Below are 26,632 nucleotides of genomic sequence, written 5' to 3' on the forward strand. Positions count from 1 at the left end.
TATATTAGAGCAAATATGGAGATGTCCAAAGAACAGAAGCATATCCAAAACAGGAAGTGGCAGTCACAAAATCACATAATCACAGGACTGTAGCGGTTGGAAGAGACCTCTGGAGATCAAGTCCAAGCCCCTGCTGAGGCATGTTCCCTATAGCAGGTTGTGCAGGAAAGCATCCAGATAGGTCTTGAATATCTCCAGGGAAGAAAACTCCACAGGTTCTCTGAGCAGCCTGTCCCAGGGCTCTGTCACCCTCACAGTAAAGATCTTCCTTGTGTTAGTATGGAATTTTTTGTGTTCCATTTTCTACCCATTATCCCTTGTTCTATTGCTGCTCACCATCAAAAAGATGTGAAAAAAGAGTTCACCCCATCAACTTGACTCCCACGCTTTAGACATTTATAAACAGTTATGAGATCCCCTCTCAGCCTTCTCTTCTCCAGGCTGAACAGTTCCAGGTCTCTCAGCCTTTCAGTCAATGGCCAGTAGAAGAAAAGATTTGTTCAGGAGGAGCTATGGATCTGAAAATCCTGAAAATCTGGTAGGGAGACAATCAGAATGAACTACCAAAGAACAGGGCCAGCCTAACTACAATGGATTTCATGAAAACATGACTTTTCAACTCCTAGACATAATCTCTCTGGGATCAGAAATGGGGAATACTGTCTGTCAAAAACAGTACGTGAATTGTCTCAACTATTTTTGATTTCACAATGAGGAAGTCATACTATCAGAATACTTACTGTTGTGTAAGAGCAGAAAGTGCTTGGTTTCTTTCACTTTCAAGTCAGAAAAGTCATGTGATGTTAAAAGTTTCAGCAAAAAAAAAAAAAATTCCAAAAACAACACATTTTTCAGCTTGACTGTTTTTGAGAGTCTTGCTCTAAGTAGCTTAGACTGACATTGCATTACCCCAGTTCCTTGGAGTTAGTTAGATTTCAAATTCACAAGGCACAAGAATAAAATATTTAAAGAACTACTAGCCTCAAAAATAGTTTTATGAACCAATAGAAAATATAGAAAAAAATCAACCCACTAACCCTCACCCCCCAAAAAACCGACCCATGATTAAAATATCTAGATCTCAGAGCTTATGCTGCAATTCTTTATTTATATGTTAACATAGGTGCTTTTTCAGTGCAATGGCAAGCATATTTAACAAAAAGTTTTAAAATCAGTTTTGTGAATAAATCTGTCTGCTGAGCTTCATACTTTTGAAGCAGCTTCTAACACTTGCCTCAGGTCCATTGCCTTTGAGAATGTTTCACGTCATCTTAGAATCACAGAATGAATCACCGAGTGCTTTGAGTTGGAAAGGACCCTAAAGATCATCTAGTTCCAGCCCCTCCTGCTGTGGGCAGGGACACATTCCACTAGACTGGTTTCTCAATGTTGCTGATGTCACACTTGATGTAGCAGAAATCAATACTTAAATTCCTGATGATTTCCAGAGGACTTGGTCAGCCTATTTATTTGCACTTCTGACAGGAATGAATGTAAGTGTCCTGAAAAGGATCATGCACATTTTTACTCTCATTTGATCTCCTCTCTTAACTTTACTCGTAACTTACAGAAAATTTCGTGCAAAACAGAAAGTGCAAGTGATATTTCCTTCTTAGTGCGCCACAGGAACTGGTATTAATACAAGCATATGGAGTGCCATGTACCTTACTAAGGCATGTTCTCCCCACATCCTCCACAGAGAAAGAAGCCCAGGCTGGTCTCGGACCACAGGAAGCAGTCATGCTGGTTCCCCAGGATCCTTTAGCAGTGATGTGATCAAACATTTTATTCAGAGAGTTGGGAACCTCAGCTGGACACTTGCACTGATAACATGTTTTTGATTTGCATCTAATTGTCTGAATTTTCTCCTCTCTTGGAGGCTGGAGGGAAAGGCTGAAAGTTGGCAGCAGCTTTCTTTCCTTACTGTTCCATTAATCAAATTCTTCTTTTTAATTTTTATTTCCTTCACTGCTGGAAGATTCCTCAAATATTAGTGCCTCTCTTATGCCTCACTGTTTATAATAAATAAAGGAGAGAAAGAGAAGAAATGCTTAGCCTCATTAAAATGCAGGGAGTTGATCATTTTTTATTACAGTATTAATTGTTTACAAGTATTTCAGTCCAAATACATATCTCTTTGTCAAATCTCCAGAGCAAAATACAGAGAATGCATATTCAGATAATACTCAGTGTCAATCTGTTATTTTTCCTGACTAGTCTTAGGACAGCGTTCAGGATCCTCCTAGCATTTCACTTGACTATTATTATTATTATTATTATTTTTGCTAATACTCAGAATTGATATTCATGAGTTCACAGTTGCTTCCAGATATATTTTTTTCAAGCAACTTACAGTTTATCAGCATTAGGCTGTGCATGGTAAAAAACATCTATTTATATCAGAATGGTAAAGAAGTACTGTAGTAGTATTGTTCAGAATTTGTGGCAAATGCAGAATTAACAAGTTCATGCAATTAAACTACATGGAACATCCATATACTAGAAATACAAGTAGCATTACTCTGCATTACTGCTTTTGAAGACATATCACAGAATTATACAATCACAGAATGGCTTGGGTTGGAGGGGACCTCAAAGCCCACCCAGCCCCATCCCCTGCCATGGGCAGGGCTGCCCCCCACCAGCTAAGGCTGCCCAGGGCCCCATCCAACCTGACCTTAAGCATCTCCAGGGATGGGGCACCACTGCTTCTCTAGGCAGCTTGTGCCAGCACCTCACCACTCTCCGAGTAAAGAATTTCTTCCTAACATCTAACCTAAATCTCCCCTTTTAGTTTAAAGCCATTCGCCCTTGTACAATCACTATCAGACCACGCAAAAAGTTGGTTCCCCTCCACCTTGCAAGTTTCCATCCAGTACTGGAAGCTCGCAGTGAGGTGTCCCTGGAGCCTTCCCAGCTCCCTCTACCTTTCTTCAAAGTATCTGTGCAAGCACACACCTATTTTAGGTCATTAGAACCCTGCTCCTGTAAGCTGATACACATCTAAACAGTCATTTGCAGATATGCAATTTGATGAATTTGAGATTTAGACATCTAACTCTGACTACATCCACATCATGCAGACAAATAATACAGGTGTAAAAATCTACAGGAAGAGATGCTGGAGAAAAAAAACAAAACAAAACAAAACTGAAACTAGGCCTTAATCGATGTTCTGGCTATGGGACAAGTCCCTTTGGCTGTGATCCTTGGGTGCACTTAAATCAGTGTTCTTGGTGCAACACCTCTGGCTATCGGGGACACCTGAGGAACGTGGATGTTTCGTTAAAGCTGTGGGGGGTTCTCAAGACAAGCAGGTGCTTTTTTTGTACGGCACGACAGATTGATAAGGTGCTGCATTTAACAAAGTGGTCAGCGCAGTTTCACTGTTCTATATAACGCCTTTTCCCATGTTACCGCGCAACTCAGCGTGCGAAGCCGCAGAGACAACCCCCCCCCCGGAGCCCGCCGCCTCCCTGCCTGAGGGCGGGAGCGCCCCAGCGGAAGGGCCGTGCACGAGCGCTGCCGCGCCGTCCAGCCGCGCCTCTATGGTGCTGGAGGACCGCGTGCCTGGGGCAGGCGTGGCGCCGCGGCGGGGCACGTTCTGGTCGCGGTGGTGGCGCAAGGAGTGCCATGCTGGCCGCGCGGTAAGGCTGCCCCGCGGTGCGGGCTGGGCTGGGGGGGTCTCACCTAGCCCGCGTTGCTCTGCGGTCCGCCGGCCGGCGGGAAGGGCTGTGGCGGGGCGGGGTGCGTCCCGCGGCCCATAACGGCAGGGCTGGGCGCGGTCCCCGGCAGCGGTTGTAGTGCTTGTGTGGGAGCGGGTAGCACCTAACGGCGGTGGGCTGTGAGGTGGGAGGCAGGAGGTCGGCTGCTGGCCGGGCTGTGGGAAGGGAGGTTAGCCCCGAAGCTGGGTCCTTTACTTATGGCTTGGGTTGGAAGAGACTCTAAAGCCCACCCAACCCCTGCCGTGGGCAGGGCTGCCCCCCACCAGCTCAGGCTGCCTAGGGCTCCACCCAACCTGGCCTCGAGCGCCTCCGGGGATGGGGCACCACAGCTTCTCTGGGCAGCTGGGCCAGCTCCTTACCGCCCTCTCAGTGAAAAATTTCCCCAACATCTAATCTAAATCTCCCCTCTTTTATTTAAAAACCGTTCCCCCTTGTCCTATCACTATCTACCCGTGTAAAAAATTTGATTTCCCTCCTGCTTCTGAGCAGTCACAGTTACCTCCAGTGAATCATTCATCCTTCCTGTTTGCAGGCAGTAGCAGCTGGCTTGAATTGCTGTATGGATTGCCTGTTGTACAGGTACCTTGTACCTGGTTCTAAAAATCGGACTAAAAGCAAAGCATGGGGGTTCTGAAGTAATTAGTGCTATTACAAAGTAAATCTTATGTTATTCTCACAGCATTAAAACTAATCACACCGAATTCCTCCACATAGGTTGTTCACCGTGCCGAAACTTCCTTCTCTTCTGGCTAGGACGCTGGTGTCTGGGACCAATGGCTCGCCATTGCTTCCAGACATGGCTGAAGGTAAAGTAATTGCCTGTACTTTGAAAGATTTATAAAGTAAGCTCCTGAGAAACATTTGTTTATATGGTTTGTGTACACTGCGAATGGGCATGCCCTTGACTCTTATGTTACAAATGTTTAGAAAGTGTCAGAAAGTTACTGCATGTTTTTGGAGATTCATGGCAACAAAGGTGGATAGGTCACTGAAGTTATAGATGTCTGGTTCTTTAGTCTTGGAAGAGCAAGCAGTTCTATTTGGAGGAATGACTCTAGATAGAAAGTCAACACAATAAAGCAAGGTGCTAAGGGGCCTGAGTAGAATGGCCAAAAGACAGAGAAACTGCATGGAAATAATGAGTTGTACAGAACGTTTAAGTTGTCAGTACTGCTAATTTCAATGAAGTTAGAGAGACCTATTAATCTGATTAGCATGATTGCCTTGTGAAAATACACTTTGTGAATAGAGCTTTGTGTGGGAAGATTGTTTTAACACTCTGCTACTAGTAAACCACAGTGTTGCTATTTTGGAAGAATTTAAAATGTTTCCTTACATTCTTATCCCATGTACTGAGAAATAGGGAGGAGGAAGAGGACTAAAACTATATGTAAATGATTCCTTTGTGGACTTCTGCCTGCTTCTGATACTTTTTTTTTTTTTTTTCTTTACTCTCGAAATAGAAACACCACATTATCCAGCAAAAGAGAAAATGAGGGCTATTGGTTGTTAGCTTAAAGGAGAGAAGCAAGGATACAGGACATTGCATAATTGCAAATATTGCCCTGCTCTTTTATTTGGATGTTTTGTGATGATATCACCTAGGAAGCCTGTAAAAGTAGTGAAGCTACCTTGTTCTTGCCTCTGTATTGTTTCTAAGGAATACTAATATTTTTTGGGCTATAATAAGAGTAAATATTTCAGATTCTGTTCTAAAACTGTAGCATTTAAATAACGTTATGCAAACTTCTGTCGATGAGTTAACTAGTTTTCTTGGATTTTGTAGACATGCTTTCACTGAGCACCAGTTACTTACTTACTAGCTTTTTCCCAGCTTTGGGTCCCAAAGCTGACGTGTTTCTCCTAAACACACACCATGCAGGTCTTTGGAAGGTTCCTCTGAGTTAACTCTCATCCTGCTTCCTTAAAATGCTTCAGATATTCTTTCCAAAAGATTTGCCAACTATAAATGGTAGCACCAAGTCTGAAAAACTGTTTGGAATTACACTGCAAGCGGATATTATGCGGAGCCAGTAGGCGAAAGAATTGGAAAGCTGGAAAGGAAGGACTAACTCAGTTGAAATCACAAAGGTATTGGCTATAAATCTTGGCCACAAGCAAGGACAAATTGCTTGCAGTTGCTTACTAAATTTCAGGGCTATCTAATTAAATGGTGTTTAAGCAGGTAAAATAATAAAGCAAACCCCTTCATGGATGTAATTTGTATTGTTTCTTTTAATTGTTAGTGTAACCTGTGTTTTCCACTCCGCAGGACCCTTACCCATTCATGTGAATAATGGTGTGTTGTGGTAACTTGTATATATTTTAATATTTACTAAAATGCTAAACTTCCTTAGCGACTGTTCTGCCTTACTTCAGCATTCTTGAAAGGTGAAAACCTCTTCTTCTCTGTTGACTTGCTTAAGCCCCCCTTTGCCTTCTTTTTGGTTGTTGGTCATGACAAGTGAGTGGCTCTGGTCATCTTTGTGACCTGATTGTTGTATTAGACTTGTGTTTGTTTCTGACAGCATGCTGTATAACACATTTTTAACTGCCCTGTGGGATACAAAATCTCTTATGTAGCAGCTCCTGCAGTACTTAGCTTCGTGTTAGGTGTTTGAGTGAAGAAGGCTGTCATTCAGACACAGTGGGTATCTTCATCGTTCCCAGAAGGCCAGACCAAGCTCTGCTCCTGATCTGGTGGTAAAATGTGTCCTGGTGGTGTACCTCAACCTGGGGAGGCAGCAGCATGAGGGAGCACGGATGGCAGAAATGGATGCAGTGAGCTTGTCCAGCAGCCCTCGTGTACTTCGTTACTGTACTGCCCAGCTTAAACAAACTCAAGCCCTGCTGCTCTGGCTTTAATGATCCACTGACCATAGATGAGGAATTAGAGTGAAATACATAACATGATAATAAGGGATACAATCCATTTGTTGTAGTTGTTATGTGCATCTGAGATATTTGCCAATTAAAAAAAAAAAGTGTATAATTTTTATACTTAATTACTTAAATTTTTGTTATAAAATAATTGACATCTAGAAGAGCAATGTGGTTTTCCCAGGGAAAAAAGAAAAGAACTACATACTTATGAGCCTGAAAAATGGACTAGGTTTAGATTGGCAACATCTTAGAAACACTTTACAATATATCCTCTTATTGTTAAAACAAAAATTATGTGGTTTCAGTGTGGCAGATGTATGCCTAAAATTGAAATCAGAAGTATTAAATGAGACTAACAGTATATATATACGTGTTTGCAGGTTGGGACCCATGATATTTCAGAGCTTTTTACCTCTCTAAAGCTGACAAGGAAGATGATCCTAGTTTAAAACAAGAGAGAGAAAGTGCTGTTTATTCCCTTTCCATCCCTGCACAGCCCACACGCTATGGAAATTGGAGGTTTTGTGTTTTAGAAGCTAAAACAGTGTTTCTGCTAACATTGTATTAATCAGTGTGTGCTATGGCAGCTTCACAGGTGGGGTGTGAGTAACAGGAAAGTAGTACTTATTATGTAAGCAAGCCTGCTGCTGCTTAAGAAAAAGAGGTCAGAACCTTCTGCCTTTTCAGAAAAAAAAATCAACTCTTCAATTTCCGATTTTTTTTTTTAAATTAACAATTTGTTGTTGGAATTAGTAGTAGAACTCCTTTCAAGACATGTTTAGCTTAGTTTCCCAAATAAATGAGGCCTAAGTAATCTGTCTGTCTTCTTGTCCCCCTCTTCTTCCAGAACTCTCTGTTGCTTGGTGCCAGCAAAAATAGATGAGCACAAATCTTGAACCGTGTGTCCAGAAGGTTTGTGGAAATTGCCTTTTGAATCAAGGATCACGAGGGTGCTAGAGCTAGTGCTGCAGGTTGGCCACTGACCTGATGGCAGTTGGCAAGTATCTGGGATCTGTATGGCAGCTGGCTGTCAGCCTGGCGTAGCTCTGGGCTGACCACAGCTCGTGCTGCCGCTTGACTAGAGGGTGAGCAAAACAGAGCTGGGGTGTCCAGAGGGGAGCTGAGGGTGCTGCAGGTAAGGAATAAGATGGGGAGCTTGGGAGAGGGCTCTGTGATTTAAATCTGTAGGGAATCTGGCTTAGCTCCAGGGTTCACAGGGCAGCTAGCTGATCAGTGTGAATACTCACAGAAGCACAGGGATTGGAAGGAACCTCTGGAGATCATCTGGTCCAGCCCCCAGGCGTTTAATTTGTAGCGTGCAAAGTCTGATGGTGTCTCATAAAAATAATCAGCTCGTGAGTCGTTAGCAGCCCGCTTTCTGTTTCCTTGGGAATGGCTTTTTTCTTTCTTTTTTGATAGCCCCTCCCTGATGTGTCAGCAACTATTCTGTCATAGTGTTTAAACCCTCTTCTGTAAAAATCTTTGTAAATAAGCAAGGAATCCGTGCTATCCAGTTCTTACATTTCTTTTTTTCTCTGAATTTGGGAACTTTTGCTACTTGTTTTCAGATGTTTCTAAGTAGCATACATTCACCTGCCGAACAGTGACAGAGTATCCTCATAGATGTGATGAGACCTTAGCACGCTTAATAGTCCTATCCAAAGAAAGAGTAGAATAACTGTCTATGCAGGTTATTCTTGAAATTTGGGAAAGCCCTGGGCAGAGCTAATGATGTGTGATAACTGATAGTGTAGGCAGCGTGGTAAGCAGTTTTGCAGATCTCTGTTCAGTGTCTTACCATTGTTGCTCTTGAAGGCTGCTAGAAATATAGGCTATAGAGTCCTCCTGGCACCAGCCAGTGTGCTGGCATTGCCTGCTCTTCATGAGTAGGTCTAGTTAAAATTCATTTTTTTTCACTCTCTGTCTCCCAGCTGCACTATTCTTTCTATGAGCCTTTTATGACTTTCTGATCTGTGTTATCTTCGTTGTCTGTTTGTGTTTAGGCTAAAATATTTTCACATCAGAATTCTGCGATCTGGTCTTGATCTGCTATCTCTTTCGTTCGGCTGTTAATTAGCACTGCAGGCATTTGATTACATTAACAGACCCTCAAAATGCATTCTTTGTTGGCTGTACAAAATAAGCTATGGAATCATGTTACTCAACCCATTATTGTGATACACTTACTAACAGCATCGGTGGATTTGGCCAAACTTTCATTTTTCAGGCTACTACTTGCATGAATGTGCTTAATTTTCTGATTCTGGGATGAGGATTGTGCTTTTTAGCACCAAGCAACCTCACATTCATCACGTGCAGAACCAAGCTTGGTTTGCTTTGATTTTTGTTTTGTTTTGTTTCAGTGCGAAGCAGATTGAGGGATATAGTGGGAGCATCTACCAACTGGAGGTACAGTGTATATTAAATATATTTTACTTTATTTCTCAAACCCTAAGGGAGCTCAGGGTTGTGGTATTGGAAGTCAACACTAGCTAGGTGATGGGAAGAAAATAAGATTGAAACTGAAAAGTAACGCAAACAAAATTTTGAATTGTTACTTTGTGAATCACAAACTTCTGGGGTTTCTCTGGCAGATCTTCTGCATCAAGGGAACAAAATACATGAGCTTGACGCTTATAAGGTTCTCCTGTTATCTTGGAATCTTATGGAAGTTTAAAAGCTTTAGAGCCATACTAGAAATGTTACATTGCAATTTTCTTTTACTTGTTAGAGGATAATCCACATGCTGGATTTATCCTGCACTGGATTCATAGGCAGCTGAGTTGGTTCTGCTTGAAGCAGGCTGCACCGTGAATGGCCTGGCAGCATCCATACAGCCGTAAGAGTGTCACCCTGGGGACTGTTCTCTCCATTTGGGAGTATCTCAGGCATTTCCTCTCTCTGCTGGAACTTAACTGTAGATTAATTTACATTTAATTCGCATCATCTTAAGTTTTGGCTTTATCCAGGTTACCTACCCCCCCTTCCCCTGTCTTGGATAAGACAGAGTTTAATATAATCCCCTAGTTCTTAACAAATTGAATGAATCAGTGTAGCAGTCAGGGGAAACTTTGTTGCAGATTGGTTGGCTCCGTATTTATTTTCTTGATCAATGATTTTCTTGTGACTGTATTTGCTTAGCTCATTTCACACTTAGTGCGCTGATAAGGAAATGAGGAGAGGCTTGCCTCAGTGGAGTATCTGATATATCCTGGCCCTCTAACTGGTTTTATCCAAACAGTATTATAGACACACTAAAGAAAATGCCTGAATCTGGGAGGCTGATTTTCATTTGGTAGGACTAGTAACCAAGCATGATGGGGCTTGAAATTTGTGGGAGGTCACCTGGTAAGGGGTCTAGAAGTTGATAGAAGTCTTTCCTGCAGCCCAGAATGGCTAAGGAGGAGCCATGCTATAAGGAAGTACCGTCTGAGTGTCAAGGCCTTACATGGCTCTGGTCAAATCTAGTTTTCCATTATTTCTTTCCCCCCCCCAACTACACCCAGTCTGAAAGGAGAGCTGGGTAAAGCCAGGATCACCACAGCAGTATTTTTCTTAGATAGGTATGTTTCTTGTGCTGCGTAAAGTACACCATAAATGGTTTGCAGGATATTGTATGCTTCAGCTATCATGCAGAAGTAAGGTCATGGAGCCCGTAGATGGGAGTGCTGGAGAATGACAGGCTTACTATGTGGGAAGGTCTGGAGGATATGGATCATGTAGACTTTGAGATTCCACCTCTATGATGGGCCATCATAAGGTTGGCACACGTGGAGAGTGAACAGCCAGTGCTTTGTTGAGTGAGACCATGAAATGACCAAAGAGGACCACACCAAGGGAACAACTTGATAGGATTGTGAAATGGGAACCAAAGAGGTATTGTGAAGGCTTAATATATGTAGATCTGGATTGCTGGGAAAAGGGAGAGATGCACGTAGGAAGAACATCTTGGGCCATTAATTTTCCTAAAAGGAAACCGGTTTGTGATTTCTCTGATAAATATCAGTGGCATTTTGTATTAAAAAGAAACATCTTGCTTATTTACTGATTCAGTTTTGTACCTGTGTAACTAAAACAATGTATTTCTTCATAGCTAATAGAGCACAGTAATTCTTATCATGGGTATGACATGTTACTACATAAAGCTGTTGGATCTAGGTTATGGAGGATTTGGCTGCTATTGAAGTCAGTAGGAATAACTAATCCATAGAAGTCTGTGTAAGGAGGCCTGTAAAATTGACCTGGAGTACAGTCTAATGCCAGATTAATGGGGTGACTGCATGAAGTGTAATGAGGTCTAATGTAAAAGTTGTAGCCGTTTCAGAAACAAATAATGTCATTTTGCAAAATCCTTCAGGCAGTTACTAGCTACTACTTAAATGGCATACTGTTGCTGTATGACTGATATTGCAGTGTGTAGAAGTATTATCAGCTGAAAAATATTACTCCCTTGAGCCTGATATTTCTGTATATTGAAGAGTACATTCTGAAGCTGAAGTCAAGATGAGTTCTGCTGCCAACCTCAGAGCAGCCAGGAAGGCACTGGTGAAAACAGAATGTGGTTGAAATTTTGTTGTTTTTGTGTGCTTGTAAACAAATTTTTTTATTGCTTCTGATTAATTTCTCTTAAACCTTTCACTGAAAGGCCTTGAATACAAATATTTTAAAGAAAAACAAACGTAAAGGTGCATCATCTTGGACGCTGCACCTTTTCTTAGTCAACTGGCATATTCCATTTCTATGCAGTGGCATAACTTAGAAAACAATATATTTAGAGTAGGTTGTTGCCTTCTCTTTTTCTGAATTCTGTGGTAGTCATGTTTCCCAAATGAGGTAAAACATCTTTTCACTATTTAAAAAAATATGAAAAAGAAGGCATTTTTTTGCTAAACTTCTGCTGTTTTTATTATGGAGTATTACTGCTTTCTACCTCTCCTCAAAAATAAAAACTCAAGCCAAAAAAAGTCATCATCTCATCGTGTGACTAGTACGCAAAATTCATAGAATCATAGAATGGCTTGGGTTGAAAAGGACCTCAAAGGTCATCGAGTTTCAATCCCCCTGCTGAGTGCAGGGTCGCCAACCACTAGACCAGGCTGCCCAGAGCCACATCCAGCCTTCATCCGAAGCCAAAACTTAAGACAAACTTTCTTTTTGGTGAAAAGGTTCTTTCTTTCCTTCTTTTTTTTTTTTAATCTTTTTTTTTTAAATTGACTTTGTTAAATGGAATGGCACTCGAACCACAGCAATGCAGCATGCTCTGCTGAATGAATAGCACATATCCACTACAAGTTTAAAATTAAGTTTAGTTAGTGTTTTATGCCTTCTCACGCACTGTGAAATGAATTAATGGTTGCGCATACTCTTGCTTTACACCTGAAATATTGTGTGCTTCACCCTCAGTTTTCTAATGCTTTGTTATTGATTCTAGGGATGTTGTGAAATACTTGCTTTATTCAGTCAGGCTGCACTGTTAAGGTGAGGGTGTTTTGGAGGAGCAGGTAAGAGAGTATGATGGGCAACGCTGTTGCATCACAGATACTTGTGCAAGGAACCAGCTTGGAAAGAAGTGACAATAAGTTGGCCGTACTCCCTCGTGAGACTTGCAACCCCCCTGGGCATGGTGGGACTGGAAAAGTAACTCTGAATTATTGCTCCCTTTTCTGTATTGTTTCTTGTCATAACTTTCCTGTTCAGTTGTAAGATAACTGAATAGAAAGAGAAAGGGAAATATGTAGATTGACTTTCAATTCTTTGTGTCCTACTCAAGTGTGTGCTGCATGAATTGATGCTGTGAGGGAAGAAAACATCTGTAGGTGACAGCAATTCTTAGCAGATTAGTTCTCTTAATTCTTAGAATTTACCAGTACTATACATCTGCTTTACTTCTTGGGAGAGATTCTGAGTTGAAAGTCCTCTAAAACTGACAGGGTAGGAAGAGTTGTAATACAGTAGCTATGGAAGACATGAATAGGCACAAAACATTACAGGTTAAATTATGTGTGATCTATTTTTTTTTTCAAACCAAGTTGTTCTCAAGGAGAACCATTTTTGTAGCATTCGGAATTGGATGCATTTTGTTCATCTCTTTATTGTAAAGTTTGTGCTTGCCACTGACAGGCAAGACCACTTAAAACTTTCCTTCAGTAGTCTTGCTTTGCAAATTGAATTATGTACCTTTCTCTTTCTTTTCAAGACACACTTGTTTTGTCTTAGAACGTTTAATTATTTTTTGTTTTCCTTTTGGTAACATGTGATCTGTTAGCTAGGGTTTTAGCTGTCTAGTGTACTGTTGTTGTATGCCAGAGAGTGTTTCTTTCCTTGCCAGGGATCATGTCCAAGCAATGCAAGAAAGAAAAGCTCTTCATACTTTACTGGCAAAACGGCAGGAAGATCTCCCCCCTAGAAGAATGAAAGATAGCTACTTGGAAGTTCTTCTGCCTCTAGGAAGTCAACCCGAAATACGAGAGAAGTATCTGAATGTACACAACAGTGTAAGGTAACAAAGCAAGTATATTACATCTACAGGAAAGCGTTAACTTTAATGTACTATGGATACTGTTATTTAATTGTCAAAAATATGTGTTTTACAGGTTTGGAAGAATACTTGAAGATCTTGACAGTTTAGGAGGTGTGTATATAAGCCTGTGAAAAGAATGCGCTAATAATGTAAAGAGAGTGAGTTTGAGTACTGTTTGTTATGATACAATAAGACCACAGAGAGAGGATCACATCAGTGTGATGTCCTTCACTAAGGAAAAGAAAAAAGGATACCGATGCTGAAAGGAAAGAATCACGGAACTGTAGGGGTTGGAAGGGACCTCTGGAGATCGCCCAGCCCAGCTCCCTGCTGAAGCAGGTTCCCTGCAGAAGTGGGTCACTGGACTATCTGCAGGAAGGAGACTCCACCTCCTCTCTGGGCAGCTTATTCTGATCGACTTATAAGATTTTTGTCTTTGGCAATAGGATTCTGATAAATCCCATTCAGACTCTTATTAATTGTATTGATGCCATCACTGGTAGGCATAGCAGTTTTTAGAACTAGGGAATTTTAGAGAAAGAAAACATTGCATTTCCCGGAAGAGCAGAGATCTTTTATCTCGTTAAGTACAAACAGATACTTTTGAAAACTGTATTGAGTGAAAAATCACTGGAATACTAAGAAAAATATCTTTGCAACATTGTTACTCTGAGTCTGTTTACTTGCATATACTCTTATGAGCAAAGCTAATTGAGTTAAATAATCATTTGGCTAACAGGTATTACAGCGTGATAAGTACCTCCAACTACGGCTTCATGCCCGTGAGGCATAGTTTATCTAATCTGTACCTCTTTAAAATAATCAGTATTTGAAAACAAGTCCTCAGATAATATGTATCCCTGAACAACCTGCAGGAAATCAAAGTAGGCAGTGGGAAGGTTATGAAGGATCTGAGACAGTCAGCTGCAGGGATAAGGGAACAGATAATGTGGGAATGGAAGGAGTGGAGTGACAGGTTGATTTATATTTCTCAATGTAGTAAGTAAATATGCATATAACTGACACAGCTGCTAAATTACTGTTTTTTTTTAATGGCAGTCCCCTGAATGATGTACATGAAAATGCAGACGTTGTGCGCTCCTGTAGTATGATAATTCAGTTTGTGTTTTGTAGGTGTCTTTTATGCTTCACAAAGATGGTTTTGATCTGTTTTGCTAAAGTTCTTGTTTAAAAAAAAAAAAAGAAAAGAAAACTAAGAGCTGACTCCATTTTGGTCTCTTCACAGTTCTTATTTGCTACACTCACACCAAGCAGGAAATGCAGCCGAGATCTCCCTTATCCATAGTTACAGCCCTGGTAGATAAAATCAGTAAGTGGCAATTTGATCAGTAAAAATGTTTTCATCTGTTTATCTTACTTGCTCAGCAGCTACTGTGTTGCTATGGTTGTTACTGAGCATACCTTCTTCCCTCTCCCTTTGAGTTCACTTCGTACTGTTTTGGCTTTGAATTCTTGAATGCTCAGGGTTTTCTTGAAGGGAGGAACTGAAGAGGGTTCTCTGGATGCTTTTCAGCATTTCATATTTCCCTTCCTTTCAAAACACAACTTTAATGTCTCCTGCGCTTCTGTGTTTGGTTTCGTATTAGCACGTGCATTTCTTAGCTTTGTTATTAAATGGTGTTTGTTCTGGCGGAGCTAGACCTTGCTCGTATCACGTTCTGCTGAACCCCTCTGTGAGTCTGCCATCCATCTGCCAGATGCGTGCCTGTTTCCTCCTCTTCTGGTTTTAGTAAAATAAAGTGAAGCATAAACTGCAGTGTTGTCCTTTGCAACTCCTGTCTTTCCTGACTTTTCTCCATGTGCGTTGCTGCTTACGCAACACAGAAACACACATCCTGGAAAAAACAGTCTTTCTAACATTAGACGTGAGTGAGTTGTCTCCAGCAATCTCTAATGTTTGTCTTGTAGATTTGTGCAAGAAAGTCATATATCCGGACTGCGACATCAAATTTACAGGCAATGTTTCTTGGGTTGGGAAGACCTCAATGGAAGTGAAGATGCACATGCTGCAGGTTAGTTCCTGTGCCTTCTCTCTCTGCTGTGACAGTCACAAGTTGCTTCAGAGTGAATTCTGGGTGATTACATTAGCCGTCTAAATTACGTCTTCTAAAATAACCAAGATGATTTCCATTGGTCTAGGTGTGGCAAGGTACTCTGTTGTTAATCTTTCTGTCAAGACGTTGATTTTTTTCTTAAGCAGCGTTTTGTAATTTACTTTGAGAACAATATGCTCATAGGGACAAAATGGGTGGCTCTAGTGTAGAAGGTAATGTTACGTACTGCATCCCGGTGCTGAGAGTGGTGCCAGTTTGCTATTGATAACAAATTGTTGTTTTGGCATTTCTCAGAATAAAGGATAAGTCATTTTGCAATGCCTATGTTGATTTTATTCTATTTTATTTATATTTTTCCCTAGATGCAAATAGTAGTTAATTACCATTTTTCTGCTTAATGTTTTTGTTGCGGAATTCCTGAAACTGGAGTTTTGTGTTCTTTTCTGTTTAGCTTTTTGTGAGAGGTTTTAGGTGACAAACTGAAAGTTAAGTGTGATTGCATAGGTGATGTCAACTGCTAAAAACCTTTTATACTTTGAGAATTTAAGATATATTGTTTCCTGTCTCTCTCAGCTACACGATGGTGATTACAGCCCTGTGCTAGATGCAACCTTTGTCATGGTGGCCAGGGATCCAGAAAACAAACGGTAATTTGTAGGACGAGGAAACAGTCTTAACAGGCTCCTGCTGTGGTGAAAATGTGAAACATGGCAGCTGTGTATGTGTGAAGCTGTACAGAGTGGGCTATAAATGAATTGGCAAATGTTGATTTGCTAGGGCAAGCTTGAGAGCATTGAATTCAGGAGTCAGATGACACTAGGAATTGCTGTTAGTTATGGGGTCTGTCCCTTTTTTCTGTCAGATTTTCCTCGCTTTGAATGGCTGTCTTGATGAAAACAGAAACCCACGTGTGTTATACAGTAATAGTTAGAATTAATTGTTTTATTACCATAAAAAACTGAAAGATTGAGTCTCAGTGGTTCAGAATCACAGAGTGGCTGAGGCTGACAGCGCCCTCTGTGTCCATCAGGCCCAACCCCTGCCCTAGCAGGGACACTCAGGGCGGGGTCCCCAGGCCCCACATCCAGGCAGCTTTTGAAAATCTCCAGAGAGGAGACCCCACAGCCTCTGGGCAGCCTGTGCCTGTGCTCCATCACCTGCACAGCACGGAAGTGCTTCTGGTGTTCAGAGGAAACCTCCTGGGTTCCAGTTTGTGTCCATTGCCTCTGGTCCTGACACTGGGCACCTGCTTTAGAAATGAGTTGAGGACAGCTAAGGACAAATCTATGTGGGCTTATGCAGGTAACTTAAGTCTTCATACAGACTTCACTGTCTGTTCTTCAAGCCAGCTGACCACAAACCCATTGTGTTCAGGAAGTATTCATTGTGAGATAAAAGCCTTTCAGAGAGGTATGGAGTATGCTAGGTTGGGTGCAGTGCCACAGAAACATAGCTGTGTGGCTTTTGGACCATAGCAAACTTGCATCTCAGCGTCTTGGAGCTTTGACAGGAGAACTAATGGAGAGGGGGAGCTGGAGAGAGAGAGAATGAGCTGTGTGATAGAGCAGGAGCTGGTGTGTCCCAACAGTCCAATGTTATGGCAAACCAGAAAAAAGAGCAGGCAGTTCCAAATGAAAGGTCTCCTGCAGGCTTTTTGTTACCAAAGGATAAAGACTGAGTGTGGAGGTGAATTGCGTGGCAGATTAGAATGTTTCTCTGTGTATGTATGTGTATATATATGAGTATCTGTGTGTATAAATACGTATTATTCTGAACATTTGTATAAATGTTTAAAATATAAAAAATAATCTGTGGGAATTATGGGGAAGAATGGGTCTTGAAAATAAGCCTTTGTTTTGTGAAAAGAAACAATTAAGCTTTATACAACTACATTAGAGTACATTTATTTGTGCAGTTAAACAAACATAGGAATTGGGACTCCACGCAGCCTCACATCACCTTCTTTGATAAGCAGTGCACATGTAAACAGCTTTTGGCTGTTGATAAGGCTGTCATGGGAATGTGTAGATTACAAGAAATGTTGCCAGCTACAAGACTGTGTTCTTTCTATGCCAAAAGGAATGTTGCTGTTAAAGTTTTGTGCACCTGTTTTAGACTGTCCTAGATCACCACTTTGTCAGAAAACTGTTGAGAAACTCAGCAAATACTTTTAATGATCTTCCACGTGATCTGTGGGTACAATTTTAGCTCCTTAAGGAGCATCACTGCATCACTTATTTTTTCTTAATTTTGCTAGATTGTGGTTGGCTCACTTTACTGCCTCTTCAGGACTGAGGTGAATGTGATGTTCTGTTGGCAGCTGCCAATAATCTGGAGTATGTCTTTTAATCTTGTGGCTTGTTTGTAAACAAAAATGGAACACATAAAATGTTTTTATGGGACAAACTCTTTTATAGTCTGTAACTTACTAAATAAGTCTCTGTCCATAGGCCAGCCTTTGTTAATCCACTTGTTCCTGAGAGCCCTGAGGAAGAAGAAATCTTCAAGCAAGGAGAATGTATGTCATATTTCCTCCTAGAATGCAAGTCTGCCTCAGATCCAACTTAGTAGCTGGAAGGGACTAAATTGCAGAAGTTCTGCTACTTATAAAGGGTCCTAATTTGTTTTAAACCATTTTTTTTTTTCATGTCTCACATGTCAATATTGCTGAGAGTTCCAAAGCCTGCTGTCTAATTTTTGGAAACTCTTTGGCTAAACTGATGGGCAAGGATGCTCCTGGTGTGCTGTGCACCCCGTGCTTCTAGTTCCAGGCTGCTACCTCAGTGTCAACACTGAGAGCGGCGTGGGCTTTGTGGGGTTGATTGTCCCCGTGGTCGGTCTGCTGGAGCACATCACAGCTCCTTTCCTGTCTGGGTGCCCATGTTCCTTTAGGAAAGGAACTCAGAAAATGAAGGGGAGAGCAGAAGTAGTGTAGCTCCATCTTCTTTTTTTTTTATCATCAATTTGCGTTTGTGTACCATTGGCAAAACCTGAAGAAGGTTAGTTTTTTTCTGTAGTGTTCCTTGCTCTATATGTCTTTCTGTTCTTCAGGGGGAGTACTTACATTCCCTGTAAGAGGAGTGGATATTATTCAAGAGGTCTTTATTTCTTCTTAGATGCAGTCAGTTCTAAAAGCCAAATTTCTGTTTTGAGTCTAGTACTGTGAACCTCTAGCTTTTAATTTAACGGAGGAAAAAAAAGAAGTCAATTGATTCCAGATTAAAATTTTCAGAGCCAAATCAAGTGTTTTTTTTCCCTTTTAAATTCTGATATACCTGTGTATTTTCTGGTTAGTGAACAAGTTGAAGAGGATTGATTTCAGCACGGCTTCCCTACTGAAAATGGCTCCCACTGCAGAAGAAAGAAACGTCATTCATGACATATTCCTTAACACACTGGACACAAGGTAAGGAAAGGAAAGGTGGAGGAGAAAGCGAGTCTTGAGAAAGAAAAGTAATGCATGTTTTGAGTGGGCTCTTAGAGGGTAGTCTGATATGAAGGCATACATTTTGCTTTCCCATTTCACCATTTAAGCTCCAGGGCATTTTGCCTGGAAATACAGGCACAAACTTTGATGTCCAGTCTATGCTTCTTAAAAGAGTCCTTCATCATCCAGGATTGTTAGCTGTGCCAAGCTGATGGAAGTGTTAGCACAAAGAACTTGGGAGCAAGCTGTTATGAATAATCTCAAGGAAAGAGGTTAATGATGTTTATCCAAATAAGGGAAATGAATGGTTTTACAGCTGTGTGACTCGCACAATGCAGGAGTTTTCTGCCTTGATAGAAAAACCTCTTTCAGAGCAGGAATTGACCATAATTAGATCAGGTAACCTTGCAATGTGTGTTAGGTATAATACCTCCCAACAGTTTTGGAGTGAGATTTCTGTGAAATTGTCCAGTGCACATGGTTGTAGAACAGTGTGCAATAACACCAGTGCACTGCTGTATTTGTAAATAATTTCTTTAACTTACTAACATTATACAATTGTTATTTTTAAAGCTGTTTACCACAGTGAGCCATGCCTTCCATTGAAATGAATAGCTGTGTTTTGTATGCGTTCTGCCTAGATTTGAACAGCTTCAACTCTCTATGTGCTTGATGTGGAATTTCTCTGTGAGCTTATTATGTGCTTTTAATTCATGGTGTGACTTAATAAGCAATGTATGGCTTTTCTGGAAAAGCATGTGCTTTGTGGATGAGGCTTATCTTTTCTTTCATGTTGCCTTTCTCAAGTTGAGATTGTTGGTTCACGTGGGCTTGGACATTAGCAGATGTTTCTGCAAGATAAGAACGGTGGGCTTTATGATGCAGTAACAAATCAATAGCATCAATTTAGGTAAGGCTTCAGGATCCAGATGGAGCTGCTTTCAGTGACAGCATTTCTGGGTGGTGGGTTTTTTTTGTGTGTATGCCTGTGTGCATTGGCTTCTTGAGCATTTCTGACTTTCTGCATCGTGTTAATGTAGGTTATAAAGTGTATTGTCTCATCCATAGGACAGTAAGTTTTCGGAGTCGTATATTGCCACCCAATTCAGTGTGGATGGAAGATGCAAAGCTAAAGGGCCTACAGATTTGCCATCCTCAGGTATTTTGAAAAATATGAATAAATTACAAAAATAGTTACTTACTGAATTATGACTTGTCTTTTAAGATCAGCCAATCCATTATTTTCTTTAGGTTCTGCAGTCCTTGCAATGTATTTAGATTCTAGTTTCTTTTGCCATTTTTCTATTAATAGAATAGAAAATACCTATATGGATTGCCACTGCAAAATAGAAGATTTTTCATTTCCTTCTTTTCTACCAGTCTGCTCATTTTGTCTAAAGAAATTCATTTGCAGATTACTTAAGTTGGACTTCCAGTTGATGACAGTCTTGAGGTTTTTGTCTTACGTTATCAGTCAGATGAGTAAAGTTGCCTAGGACATTCGGACTTCTAAGTATTTCAGTAGTGCTCTTCATTCATTCAGAAGCTCAGAGTTTAATTGGGGTGCAGACTTCAACATAGTGCTTTGCTATACCACATCTATTCTTCTCAGTTTGATTTTTTTGTTGTTTCTGTGTACAGGAGCGGAACATCTTCAACAGGATCTTTGGGGGCTTCCTAATGAGAAAGGCATTTGAACTGGGATGGGCAACTGCTTGCAGCTATGGGTGAGTTGCAGACTTGCAGTATGTATAGGATCATAGAATGGCTTAGGCTGGAAGGGACCTTAAAACCCACCCAGTTCCAACCCACCAGCTCAGGCTGCCCAGGGCCCCGTCCAACCTGGTCTTGAATGCCTCCAGGGATGAAATCCAGAACATTGTGCACAATAGATTGATTGGGGAACCATGCTAACCAACCTATTCACATGAGTAGAAGAGACCTTTGTGTCTAACAGGATGTTCCACCATTAGTGCACAGCACTGTTTTTCTTAGAGTGCCTGTCGTGTTTGCAAAGAGATTTATATCTTGTTCCTTGGAGCTTGGTTTTTAAACGTGTGAAGACAGATAGAAAATGCATCTTTTTTCAGTTTTGTTTTATCTTGCTAAGCTACTGGGATGGACTTCTGAAGTTTTCTTTCTAAATGTTTAAATAAACATTCTGTTAAATAAGTACTGCATCTGCAGACGAGAGGAACGGTTTCTGAACAACTTCCAGTAACAAGGTGTGCTTAGAAAGTGTGACTGAGGTCATCACCCAAGACAGATGGCATGGAGATTGTCTAGCAAGTGTAAGTCATAAGATACAACAATGATGCAGTATTATATCCTTAAAGGACTTGGATTTTTATGCATGCAAGAGATTTCATCCACTTACTTTTGTCTTGGGTGATAGCATAATTCTTTAACACTTCCTATTGTCAGCATTTAAATAAGAACCTTATTTTCTAGTGGCCATTTATGAAAATTCTGTCAAGGAAATAGTTTTGATTTCTGCAAACACACTAGCTATTAAAGAGAAGAATTTTCTCTTTTTCTTCCTCAGGTGTTCCAGGCCTTTTATTGTCTCGGTTGATGATATCATGTTTCAGAGGCCAGTTGAGGTTGGATCCTTATTACTGCTTTCTGGACAGGTAGGAGCTGATTTCTCTTGGAAGAGCAGAAAAACTTATGCCTCCTGTTAGCACTGTCAGTCACTGTTAAGAAACAGTACATTACAAGAGTGTATGATTTTTCTCTAGCAAAATCATAGACTCATAGAATTAGCTAGGTTGGAAAAGACCTACAAGATCATCCAGTCCAACCATCCACCTACCACCAATAACCCCACTAAACCATGTCTCTCAATGCTTTATCTAAATGTTTCTTGAACACCTCCAGGGACGGTGACTCAAAATAAAGTCTGCTACAGTTTTTTCAGTGGCAATGATATACTATGAGCTGTAACTCCTGTCTTAACTGTTTAGGTCTGTTACACAGAGAAAAACTACATCCAGGTTCGAGTACACAGTGAGGTTTATGATGCAGATACCAGAGAGCACCACACAACCAACATCTTCCATTTCACATTTATATCAGAGAATGAGGTCCCACGTGTTGTCCCCAAAACATATGGAGGCAAGTATCCAATTAATGCTTTGTCATGATAACTGTGGGAAAGGCTTCCTGTTGAAACACTGATCGCCTTAATAGATGAACAATTGGCATTTGAATAATATAACGATTTCTTGACAAAGTGCATTTATTTTACACTTTGACAATATGGATTGCTTCTTAATCTTGCCATTCTGCGTAGTTGCCCAATATCAATACTAAGTTTCTCATGTGGTTCTCTTTTCTCCCCCTTGTTTCAGAGTCCATGTTGTACTTAGATGGGAAGCGACACTTTGCTGCAATCATGAAAGAAATCTGAGAGGCACCCAGTGCTGTGCCAGCTGTGTAGCAGCTTACTGGCTTGGAAGGAGCTGTCTGTGAGCCATCTCGGGGGATATGTGCTTGCAGTACTAAAAACAAGCAAAGCAACTGCCTACTCCTTTTCAGTGCTATTTATGTATTTGCACATAAATGGATTTTGTTTTATTCTCTGCTCTTAGGATCTGTTGCAATCTACTTTAGCGCATGAGTTCTGTTAGGAAACAAGACCGAAAAACTTGAAGCTTTAGATAGATGGGTTCTCTGTCTGCTTTGAAAGATCTCATTTCCCTCCTTGCTGTCTTGTCCCTATCTGCCTTCTTTCCCTCATAGCTCCCCTTTGTGTTTCTCTGGGAGGAGACAGAAGTTCTTTCAGAAAATGTCTGCAATCAGTAGATACACACAGCTCAAGCCATTTGACTTGTATTTGCATGTAAATTAGGCTTAAGGTATTGTTTTTGAGGAAGGACACAGGCATCTGGGCAGCAGCAGAAGCTCAGAAGTTCTGAGTATGTGCGTGGTGTCCAAGCAGGTGTTTTCCATCAGCTGGAATTTTACAAGACTGTTGCAGCTTCTTGTTTGGATGGTTTCCAGCCCTCGTGAGAGGAGCTCTTCTGTGATGAGGTGGCTGGATGGTCTGTTCTGATGTTCTAGCTTTATACAGCTGGTCCTGTCAGCCTCTTCTAAGAACTTGTTTTTCCTTTGCTGTAACTGCACGCTAGTTCTTGAATGAACGATTTCTTACAGCCTGTCAAGTTCTGATTGGCCAGATTGGGTAAGACGGGGAAATGGTACTGTAGAGCAGAATGTTTTGGATTCTTAGGGTTTGGAAGCAGAGAAGTTATTTGAAGTTCTTTTTCCGTTTGCCCTTACTTGTTGGCTATTGGTCTCGTGCCGGTATTTAGCCTTAGATGGAGTTTACCACCCGCTTTGGACTGCATTCTCCCCCCTCCAAAAATGGGAATGGCTGTGTTTGATTGATGCAAGAATTAGATGTCCAGAGGATCTGTGCTGAACAGGTGGGTGAAAATGATGTAGACAACACAGATGGATGGAACGAGTTGATAAAATAAATCAGCGGGTTGTGATTTTTTTATTTCAGAGTAAGAAAGTTTTAAAAATTCATGTTTAGGAACAGCTTTCCTTGATCCTAGGATAGTGTGAAGTTGATGGCTCTTAAAGCTGATTGCTTTTTGTGTAATGAGACTCTTATAATAACAGTGTGTTACACATTGGCCTTTTCTTTCTAAGAATTTGCTGCACGTATTTATAAGCGAGGCAGCTTTCCAGTGATGGAACCAGGGCTGTTACTGATCTGGATGGGTTTAATCAGCTGCAGAGACAGCAAGCTCCTGGTTCCTGGCTCCTTAAATTTCTCTCTTTGATTGCTGATTCAGCCATGTATCAGTTATTCTCTTTAACGGTTATGCCACTGTGGGTATGTATTATATTTTCTGTTTTCCTTACTTCTAAAACTCTCTGGAAACTGAATATACTTGACTGACCACGCAAGTAGAGAACTGAAATTCTATCCCAGCTTCTTCCTCACTGCCTATGTCACTGTTGGATATTCAGAAATAAGCAGGAAGGCAGGGAGTGGAGAGAGAGGTGTCAGAGCCAGATGTTATTGCTTCCATCTGCAAGCTTTTATCATTGGCCCAGTGGTCCTACATGGGTTGCATCTGCATAGTAATTGTAAGTTAAGGGGGCACCAAATTGTTCCTCTGTTGCCCCTTCAATTATATTTAAATATGAAGTTATCATAATTTCTATTCATAATTTCCTTTGGGAGGGGGTGGGAGAGGAGAAAAGGAGATGATAGAGCCAGAAGCAAGATGTGACATCACACCTCTGGGCACAGGAAAGGAAATCCATCCACAAATGAAGATACTTAAAAGGATGGGTGTGTTATAGTTCATGATAACTTAACCATGTACCGCAGTCACAGTAGTTATAAAGATGTACTTACAGCTGTGCAGAACTTGTGTGTTTATATATACATATGTAAGACATGTAAAATGCATCTTTTACTATATAGAAATATAATCTCCCATATTTTTAGTCTGGGACAGTAACTCCACATTGTCAGCCTCTTTGAAAACAGGAAAATGAATCTTGGTTCGAGGAATACTATTTATGCATTTCTCTGTGTACCTGTGTGTATGAGATGAAAATTACTTGTTTTTAGATCTTGCATTGAGAATAAAAACATTTTACCATAGTAATTAACGCTAAGTTTGTGTTGGAGCTTAATGAGAAACCCCTTGCTGTTATCTAGAGTTAAACCCCTTGTATTCTAGAGTTAAGTGAAGCCTGGAGTTATTAATTGAAAATCTTTGTATTGATAGTGAACGTGTCTGTCTGGAGCTCTGTAGCAGGAAGCAGGTGTTTCTGTGATGTCATGTCATGGAGGAGGGCTGTGTGAGCTGGATGGCCTCCCCCGCCCTTCTCAGTTAATGCTGTTGTAAAAGGAGAACTCCGTGTGATTGGCTGAGCTGAGTGCCCAAAAAGCACTTTGTTTTCAGCGCCTCTTCCTGTAACAGCTTCTGGTAGCGCCTCTTCAAATACTTGTGATAGTTTGGCAGCTAAGTCACAGCATAAACTTGCTGCAGCTCATAAAACGTTGGCCTTTGGTGAGGGCTTTAGTTCAGAAGCTACCTCTAAAATTACCACGGCTGGTTGCTTTTGCTGTATGTTCAGCCTTTGCTGACAGACTTGTTTGCTGGTTTTCCTCTGAATGCATTTAAAGTCGGTGTGTGAGTCACTGCCGCTTCATGGAGCAGACACCAGCCAACAGGAAAAAAAGAGGCTGGAGGTCTTGGTCCCACATCTGGGTATGACACATTTCCAGGTACACTAACGGACCGTGGACACCCCTACCCAAGGGCAGGAACCAGTCTTGCATATAGAAGAGGCAAGTGGGTTTCCTTCATTAGCATGAATGAGTCAGAGTGAACTACAGATGTTTAACTGCAACTGCCTCTGCTCTGCCTTTGCCAACTGCAGACCACATTGACACTGATGTATGCAAACTCTAGTTTCAGAGTTGTGGGTTTTTTTTATTGGTGGTTTTGCTGGAAGATCTCCAAACCTCTGCATGCTGGCTACATCATGCAAAGCATTAAGCAGCCACCCGACTCTGAAGTTGCAGCTCTCACAGCATCATCCTTAGTTACATGATTGGTTCATTGCTATGTTACCGCATTTATCAGGCGTGTATGTAACACGAAGGACATAATCCTTCCAGCAAATGTCAGTGCAGAGTACAGCTGTACACTTTCAAGAGCTTTATCTGCACTGTTCAGGTGCCGTTAGTTTATACTCTACTTTCCGTCACTGCTTCCTTGATGTTTCCTTGGAGATGGGGAAACCGTTGCGTGGAGTGCTCTGAGTTGTTTATCATGCTCTTGTATGATGGAAAGTGATAAAGAAATCAGCTGACGCCATTAAATGGCATACGGTGGCTCAGGGTGCTCTGGAATCAAGTTCTCAATAGCAGATCAGTAGAGGGGCAGTGGCTTTAGTAGGCAGCAGTAAGCAAGACCCTCAGCTTACCTTTCATTTTAAATCTCTGCAAATCCTACTAACAATCCAGAATGACAGACTGAAGTGTTTTTTTTTTCTCCTCAGGTTTCCAATATTCTTTCATTGGTGGATCTGTCTTTCCTCTTTTGTTGCCCCTCTTGTTCCTGGAACTTCTGCCATTCTTTCTGCCCGCTCTCGCCTCTCTCCCCTCAAACACCAGCACATCTGTATTTTTCACTCAGGCTTGTCTTTCCCCAGCTTCCCTACCAGCATACCCTGATCTCTCTGTAGAACCTCGTTCTCTTTCCATGGAAGTAACATTTCAAGCCTGTAATGTAGTGTGGGGAGTCAGGCCTTTGCTTAAGGACTATTTCATAGAATCGTTTGAGTTGGAAGGGACCCTTAAAGCCCACCTAGTCCAACTCCCCTGCAATGAACAGGGACACCTACAGCAGGATAAGGGTGCTCAGAGCCATGTCCAGCCTGACCTTGCGTGTCTCCAGGCACGGGGCACCCACCACCCCTCTGGGCAACCTGTGCCAGTTTAGTTTTTTTTTTCCATGTCTGCTTTTTGTCTGATGCTGTCACTGTGATCTGAAACAGTGACAGAGCCTGTGGTTTTGCTCTCTGACTTGCTACTTACCTGGCTCAGCAAGGAGCTGTAGGCGGGCATGCATTCAAAACATGGGCGATAGCTTATTGCTGTTTGGTAACATCTCATTAGCTGGCTTAGTGTAACGAAGGCTCTTGCTGCTAGCACTAGGTGTGAGTGACCTGGCTGGAGGCAGGCACAGTTGTACTGGTGTTGCTGGAGAGCAGGGCACAGCTGCTATGAGCAGTACGTGAGGCTTGTTTTTATGCCTCGGGCTGCTTATGACCAGCCATGAATAGCTGCACCTGCTTTAGTCATGCTGCAGTGGCCTGGAACGTGCTGATATTATTTTAGGTGCTTCAGGCTTGCTTTAGGCAAAACTCTGAGTAAAATCAAGTGGCTGACTAACAATGCAGTTACATGAGAAACCTGCTCTTTACATGCTGCCCTCCAGTCTTGGAGATGGCAGGAGCT

The 26,632-nt window shown here is 41.4% G+C and overlaps 1 protein-coding gene across 18 annotated transcripts; it reads left to right on the plus strand.

Moving 5' to 3' along the window:
- Positions 3,472-24,276, plus strand: ACOT9 (acyl-CoA thioesterase 9). Of its 18 annotated transcripts, XM_021408671.1 has the most exons (18): positions 3,759-3,849; positions 4,440-4,531; positions 5,998-6,024; positions 7,456-7,520; positions 8,972-9,017; positions 9,340-9,447; positions 12,040-13,107; positions 13,202-13,239; positions 14,375-14,458; positions 15,058-15,161; positions 15,777-15,850; positions 17,654-17,721; positions 18,498-18,609; positions 19,699-19,789; positions 20,272-20,357; positions 21,176-21,263; positions 21,597-21,747; positions 21,984-24,276. In XM_021408671.1, exons 7-18 carry the CDS (start codon positions 12,908-12,910, stop codon positions 22,040-22,042), a joined length of 1,155 nt encoding a protein of 384 aa, XP_021264346.1. In that variant the 5' UTR covers positions 3,759-3,849; positions 4,440-4,531; positions 5,998-6,024; positions 7,456-7,520; positions 8,972-9,017; positions 9,340-9,447; positions 12,040-12,907; the 3' UTR covers positions 22,043-24,276. The 18 variants fall into 18 exon arrangements, with proteins under 18 accessions (XP_021264288.1, XP_021264297.1, XP_021264428.1 ...); XM_021408697.1 differs by lacking the exons at positions 3,759-3,849; positions 7,456-7,520 and adding an exon at positions 3,473-3,647 and having other exon boundaries at positions 5,972-6,024; XM_021408680.1 differs by lacking the exons at positions 3,759-3,849; positions 5,998-6,024 and adding an exon at positions 3,473-3,647.

The sequence above is a fragment of the Numida meleagris genome, chromosome 1 (assembly GCF_002078875.1).
Source record: "Numida meleagris isolate 19003 breed g44 Domestic line chromosome 1, NumMel1.0, whole genome shotgun sequence".
Lineage (NCBI taxonomy): Eukaryota > Metazoa > Chordata > Aves > Galliformes > Numididae > Numida > Numida meleagris.

Coding starts and splice junctions, on each gene's coding strand:
- ACOT9 (XM_021408613.1), top strand. Junction 13,108..13,201: donor AATGTACACAACAGTGTAAG/GTAACAAAGCAA, acceptor TGTGTTTTACAG/GTTTGGAAGAATACTTGAAG. Junction 17,722..18,497: donor AATCTTCAAGCAAGGAGAAT/GTATGTCATATT, acceptor TTTTCTGGTTAG/TGAACAAGTTGAAGAGGATT.